The following is a 7053-nucleotide window of genomic DNA, read 5'->3' on the forward strand; positions in this document are numbered from 1 at the left end:
GCAGTTTCTGAATATGATGACAGCATTGTTCTGGCAATGGAGGTAGTACACATAAGGAATGGGGTTCCTCTATTATATTGTTTCCTGTTAATTGGCTTGTAAATGTTTCAAACAGAGTAGTACCACATTATTTGTAGAAACGAATTGTAGCAGCACAACAATTCAATGGTACCACAAAGGATATAGGGCTTTGCTTGGTAAAAACAGCAACTATCATTCTGTGCATGAAGAACGAAGGCCCCAGCGCTTTATTATTGCTGTCAAGTTACAATGTGCATTGAGCTTGTGAACATCACCATCATAATCACCATCATTGATCATCATTACAACGAGCAGCTCACACTAATTCTTCTTGGATTTAAGCTCTGCCGTCCTTTCTTCTGTGGCCTTCAAGTCATCGCGCCATATTTGCTTTAGTAGTTGTTGATCCATTTTTCTTAACTATATCTGATGATATTTCCCGAATCTATAATTTTATTGTATTCAATCATAAATTTCGTAGAGAATCTGAATACCTTTGATGAAAGTTTAGGACTTGTGCTGTGTGCAAGATTTGGATGAAGTATTCTGAGCAATACGATCAAGTTGAGTATCTCTGCAGTTTTAGGTTATCAGCCTGTCAGAGTTCACCTGATTCTTTTCACCAACGTGACAAGGTGCCTACACCCCAAGTCCCAACCCAACATTTTAGATGAAACCATTTGACGGTCAGTCAGAGGAACATTCTATGTCAAAAGGAAATCAACTCAGTATTCTAGAAGAGCGTGGCAAACTGGCGCATTTGAACACTAATTCGACGTGTATTTGTAGCCCATATGGACCGATTCCAACCTAGAAAAATAACAAAAACAAACAAGCCACCTAACGCAGCAAAGGTCCAAAACTCCAAACCAAATCCAACACTAGACCAACCAAAACCATCACAAGCAAGGTTCATAGCCTTTGAGAATATATGGTCCTTCTCAACCATAATATAATACATGTTTCACAACAATCAGTAGTAGTCAAGTCGATGATGTCAACAAATATTGATTCTAACCTTAATGTATAGCTATATGGAATAAATCATCAGAAGATCCCAAACATAATTTACATGTACTGCCTTTGCATATCTACAGTCTACTATAAATCACATCTCTTGTGCCAGCATGTGATTCGCATGATTTTGGCCATCGCACCAGGGCCTGATACAAATTTTGATGAAGAAAGAGTCTCTAATTTCTTAGCAGATAATTTGGCTGCACCGGGGTGATAGTTTGTTTTCAATAAAATCGTGCCTCTCATTATACCAAGCTTAAAATTTTAGCAGCACAGCAATTCAACAAGGAGACTGAAAAAAGTCTGAGGCTATACTACTCTCTGAATGAGAACAACGGCTGTATTAGTTCCTGTAGCAAGGAACAATTGCCATGCTGCACAAGTACGAGGTTCCAGTTTCGCAAAAAAAAAAAAAAGGTACGCGGTTCCAGCGTTTTATTGAAATCAAGTATGAAATTATTATGTACATTGTCATCATCATCCCTCACCGTCTTTACAACCAATAGCACTGGCTAAATCTTCTTGGATTTGAGCTCTGAGATCCTTTCCTCAGTGGCCTTCAGGGCATGGCCGAATTTGCTTATGATCTAAAAGGTTGGCCAGGATTTAGTTAGCTTCATGTTGGTTAAATGATCAAATTGGTAACACAAAAAGATTGGACAATGTAAAATATGTGGTCTTACTTCTTCAACTTCTCCAGGAGTCATTATCAGAGGGGGTGACAGCATGATGCTATCTCCAGCCACCCTGATGAGCATCCCACGCTTCTCACACTCAGCGCCAAAGATTGCACCCACACCTGAAATTACCAACCATAATGAAATCGATTTTACTACTGCAATGCAAATCACTCGGCAGGGCTTCCTTTGACCCTGGCATTATGATGAACTTTGCTTCAATATGCTACAATAAATTCATAAGCACTAAGGCTGCCTTTAGAAAACTTTTTTGGTAGCCCGGAATTTTCTTTTAGCATAGTAAATTCTCTGAAAATGGAACGTGGAATCAAGAAAGATACAAACCCCATTCAGCTGGGAAAGGATCATTTGGCGATTTGTTGTCGACAAATTCAGTTCCAAGTATCAGTCCCTGACCACGTATCTGTGTTGAGGAGCACCAAATGTATAAGCATAAACAAGAAAGAATCTTTTGAAATTGTATCACTGATATAGACATTTACCTCCCCAACAATTGGGCTTCCTGAGAAGGCCTTGATTCCCTCCTGGAACCTTGGAGCAATTTTGTTAACATGTTCAACAATGTTCCTTTCTCTAACAGCAATTAGATGAAGGGTTAGTCAGATATATGCATTGATATAATAGGAGTTTATTTATAATTACATAAAGTGTAGTTTACTTATATATCTTCAACGTTTCTATGGCAACAGCACAAGAAACTGGATGTCCCGAGTATGTAAAGCCATGAGCAAAAGAACCTTTAGCAAAAAGGAGGAAAACAAAGGAAATTATGGCCCTTGTCAATGGAGTAGCAATAGAAAAATGTTCATACTGTGGGATTAGCTTTACCAAGCTTATTGCTCTGTGAGTAAATTACATCCGTTATTTCTGGGCTAACAAGGATTGCTCCAATTGGCAAATAGGCAGAAGAGAGAGCCTGTTAGGAAAAAAATCAGTATTAAGTCCCCCCCCTTATCACTTCATAAAGAAAGTGCTACAGTAATTAAACTATGAGCTAACAGAACCAACCTTGGCAATGGAAACAAGATCTGGTTTAATGTTGTACATATCACATCCAAACATGGTCCCTAATCTTCCGAATGCAGTAATGACCTAAAACAAGATATTGATCTTAGTAACTTTTAAAGAAAATACTGTCAGTCTGATTTGCTGGAGGCATATGTTACCTCATCTGCGATTAGTAAAATGTCATACTTCTTGAGAACTGCTTGAATCTGTTACCAGTGAATAAAATTTCAAAATGTCAAAAGAGGACCATGGGAGAAAAAAAACAGTTGATAAATTGCAAACAATAAATTTTTACATTATTTTAACAGTCATCAGAAGTGTCCAGAACTAACTTCTTTTCTGAAACCCTGGAGAGAAGGAACACTACCAATTTCCAGCAACATCATAACTATATCCTAGATGCACCTTTGATAAGCATGTAGTGCATTTTATGATTTATTTTTTAATGTAATTCTTAAGGGGATGAAAGAAACAGTCCCACAATAGTATATTCGATGAATGCTTACAATTCAAATACGTTTGTGATGTTTGAAACAAAATAAAAGATTACTTTTATAATTTATTGTGGTTACTAATACCCCCTCCTTTTTGTTTATTTAGGAGTCATGACAAAAATCTGTTATGTAATGTGGTAGGGCACCTTCTCAAAATAGGTCTTTGGAGGAAGGATCACACCACCGGCACCCATCACAGGTTCTGCAATGAAAGCAGCAATCTAGAAAGAAAAAATAATTATTGAACCAAATGCCAACATATACGAACTGTTCTTATATTATATTATTATCAAAAAGAAAGGAGGAAAAGAGGATTTTACTGTGTCAGGTCCTTCTTTGAGGATAAGATTCTCCAAATTGTTGGCAAGTCTAGTTGAAAACTCTTCTTCTGTCTCATCTATATTACAGAAAAATCATTTAGTTGGCATCATATCCTTGTGTAACTGTACGTGAAGACAGTGACATAAGGATACCAGAAAGACGGAAGCGCCAATAGTGAGGGCAGTCTGTGTGCAGAACAAAAGGTGCCGGTAGATCAAACTTCTGATGAAGTGCAGGCAGACTGCAGATAAGAAGAAATTAGAGGAAACTACATGTGATCTGACTCAAATGAAAACACAACGTGTGGGACAGTTAGGTCACCCTGATAGACTAGCCGCTATTAATGTTGAACCATGGTATCTACAAGAAAAAATTAGAGGAAAGTTTGTAAGGCCATTCAAAATACTTGTTGAAATAAAAATTGAAATCTTCCAGAATGTTGCAATATTAGTGCTGAGATAACACATGAATACAGATGGATAACAATTAAAATTTAATTATTGAAAGGAAATGGATTGAGAAAGGAAATGTTATCTCACGATTTCGACCGAGCAATAAATTTCTTCTTGTTTGGCCTCCCTAGTGCATTGTTGTAATACCACACTAGTTTAACCTGTTATGGAAAACAATGCCATAAAGCAGGAATGGAGGAAACAACAATAGTTAACTAGAATAAGTAACTGAAAAAGCACAAAAAGGCCATGCTGCAGCAAAGATGCACTTCCTCAAAAGGATGAAACAAAGTGTGCACTTATGATTTGGAACCATCATACTGTTAATGTTTCAGTAAAGTAGAATATAAATTCACAGTACTAGCATGTTTAAGATCCTCAACTATTCACATTAGAGAAGAGAGAAACGACCATGGTTAAAATAGTACTGGCATAAACTCCGTTAGGTGATAAACATTTAGTTTTCTTTTATGAATGATCTTACCTGAGAGTCATTTGCTTCTGAACCACTATTTGTGAAGAATACTTTGCCCATTTCCCTTGCAGTGAACATGCTGAGAATTTCATTTGCGAGATCCTGTAATGATATTGGAAAGACAGTTCCAATCATCAAGGCTTGGAAATTTAACTGTTTTTCAACATATAGTAAAAAATGTGTAGAGGTGCTATGGTTTACAGTAATATCCATAATTATTTTATTTCAAAGAAGATGAAGATATGAATGAAACAGTCACATAAGACAAGGAAAAAGTTTGAAACAGAAAATAATCAACAAAACAATGCTGTCCGGAGAAGGACAATGAAAGATATATTAAAGTACATTACCAATGACGGCTTGGTCGTACGGTTCCAAAAGGAATGGTAGAAGGGTAATTTGTTTAGCTGCTCAGTTGCAGCTTTGATTAATCGAGGCTCATTACCACCTGGAAACAATGCAAAAGTGTACTAATGAAAAACAAAGTTTCAATATTATGTCTAAAGCAATATGTAATGTAGCAGATGGGTATGTTCTTGGTAATGTTCTTAATATTTTTTCCTAGTTGACAACCACATTGAGTAGAGTTTGACACTTGCACCCATGCCCAAGTAGTATTGTGAATGTGTTATAATTACCAAAAGGCAGTTTGTGTGCAACCGGGTCAGTATAATAAGAGTGAGCAGTCAGCAATTGACTTCTCAATTATTCATTATCTTTTGAACAGAGCTTGCTCAAGTGTGAGTAGTTAGCAAGGGGAGTTCTTCATGGTTTTTACTTCGATTCTCATCAGAGCACAATTATATTCAGTTTTGGGAGTACTTTGTTCTAGTCCTTTCAACGAAAGATGATCAACACAACAGATATGATGTCTATTTTTTACTCCAGTACATGGCAAATATTTTTGAAATGAAGCATTGAGTTCTCCAGATAATGCGTCAATCTGCAGTTATACCATCAAATCTGACATCACAGATGACAGATTGCACATACCTAAAGCTGTACACCACAGTCCTGCAAGAGCATCTATATACTTCTTCCCATTGATGTCATAAACATAAGAACCCTGCAATATAGACTAAATGCTGTAAGGTAAAACTGACAATCACTAAGATGCAACAAGAAATCAACATACTAATATCCATTTTCCAAAATCTTGTACTGCATTGTAGCAAGGAAAAGAAAAAAAAAGTAGCCACATGGCAGAGTGAAGAACCTCAGATCTCTCTATAACCAGCGGGTGCAAATCGGTGCTCTGCCAACCAGCTGTGAATGGAGCCAGCATGCTATGCCCCTTAAACCTGACATACAAAAATGTTTTAGCATAGGTGGAACAAATTCTAAAACAATCATGTTTTCACACAACCTAGCTCAGAGTAAACTGTCACAATTGTGCAGTTGGAAATTTTACACACCCATTTTCCTCTGTTTCCTTAAGTGAAGGTTCAGAGCTGTAGTATCTGGCAGGTATCTCTGCAAAATTGTGTGTTCCTTGCAAGCTTCCAGCACTAGCTACATATTTCACCAGCCTGCTAAACTGCACGAGGAAAGTGGGTGAAAGAAAAATGAGAGTGGGTTAAACAAATTAACTACAGAAAAAGAACATTAACTGAAATTAAAAAATCATTTCCTCTGTCCTGAACTACTAGAGGTGCAGTGTCAAAACTGTCTGAGAATGAGAGGAAGTGATTTTCTTGAACAAAGCAATTGTAGTTCTAGTTTCCGCAACAATACGGAGAATGAAGATTAATTGTGTCAACAGGCAATGAATCTGAACCGAGTACAAACGGGAAAATTTATTGGTTCACAAAGGAACAGAGCTCAAGAGGCTGCTCTTCCATGGTTCCTCTAAAGCGGCCGAACTCTGCTGTATTGCTACTCGAGAACTGCTCGAAGAAAAAAAAATCATTTTGCTCCCCTTAACCGAACTAAAAAATCTCATCTACACCTACACTTATGGCACCAATCGAATTTTCGAAGAAATAAAATGAACTGCTGCTAAGTTCCTCGAAAAACAAAAACAAAAAAAAAATCAAATATGACCGAGGAGAAAGCAGCGTAGTTCCGGTATCCGCGACCGTGATCGAGAGACCATCACCTGCGAGGCGGCGGCATTGGATCTGAAGAGGCCGCGGGCGATCATCTCGCCGGAGTTCCTCTCCCACCTTCTCCAATTCACTTCACGGGTTCTTGGAACTGAGTAGGAAGCGAGAGGGACAAGCGGAGGATGGAGGACGGGGACATGATGGGATTTATCCCTGCGACAGAAACGGTGGGGCCCGGGGACAGGGCTAAGAGCCCCTGCTACGCCCACCGTGGAATCGCACACGCCTACGTGCGTCCAATGAATCTAACCCGGAATTTAGCCTTCGTTCAGCCACGGTTAAGCCGGTAATTTTGCGGAATCCTAGGTAAAATTAAGGACATTGTTTCCTTTTATGTCGAAATAACTACGCTAGCTAATTTTATTTAGTGCATCGACTTCCTGTGGCTAATTCATGGCCCAAATAATTGTGGAGGCTCAGGTCCACCAAATAGATTTATTTATATGTGACATTTTAACGCTA

General features: G+C 38.2%; 1 protein-coding gene across 1 annotated transcript; it reads right to left on the reverse strand.

Annotated features, from left to right (window-relative positions):
- Nucleotides 1-1366: 1366 nt before the first annotated feature.
- LOC101758155 (probable gamma-aminobutyrate transaminase 3, mitochondrial) lies at nucleotides 1367-6736 on the reverse strand. Its single transcript, XM_004972552.3, has 19 exons — nucleotides 6585-6736; nucleotides 5902-6023; nucleotides 5703-5787; nucleotides 5480-5552; nucleotides 4837-4934; nucleotides 4496-4588; nucleotides 4099-4172; nucleotides 3881-3919; nucleotides 3712-3800; nucleotides 3559-3635; nucleotides 3385-3459; nucleotides 2903-2950; nucleotides 2745-2828; nucleotides 2565-2652; nucleotides 2395-2473; nucleotides 2219-2309; nucleotides 2061-2139; nucleotides 1722-1837; nucleotides 1367-1625 (listed from the first exon to the last, which is right to left on the reverse strand). Exons 1-19 carry the CDS (start codon nucleotides 6627-6629, stop codon nucleotides 1551-1553), a joined length of 1530 nt encoding a protein of 509 aa, XP_004972609.1. The 5' UTR covers nucleotides 6630-6736; the 3' UTR covers nucleotides 1367-1550.
- Between the last annotated feature and the right edge of the window lie 317 nt (nucleotides 6737-7053).

The sequence above is a fragment of the Setaria italica genome, chromosome VI (genome assembly GCF_000263155.2).
Source record: "Setaria italica strain Yugu1 chromosome VI, Setaria_italica_v2.0, whole genome shotgun sequence".
NCBI lineage: Eukaryota > Viridiplantae > Streptophyta > Magnoliopsida > Poales > Poaceae > Setaria > Setaria italica.

What these genes read in the sequence shown, in the direction of transcription:
- LOC101758155 (XM_004972552.3), bottom strand. Translation starts at nt 6,629, where the DNA reads ATGATCGCCCGCGGCCTCTTCAGATCCAATGCCGCCGCCTCGCAG. An exon ending in AAGGAAACAGAGGAAAATGG is followed by an intron (nt 5,788 to 5,901) that starts GTGTGTAAAATT and finishes TTTGTATGTCAG; the next exon opens with GTTTAAGGGGCATAGCATGC. An exon ending in TCCTTTCCCAGCTGAATGGG is followed by an intron (nt 1,838 to 2,060) that starts GTTTGTATCTTT and finishes TGGTAATTTCAG; the next exon opens with GTGTGGGTGCAATCTTTGGC.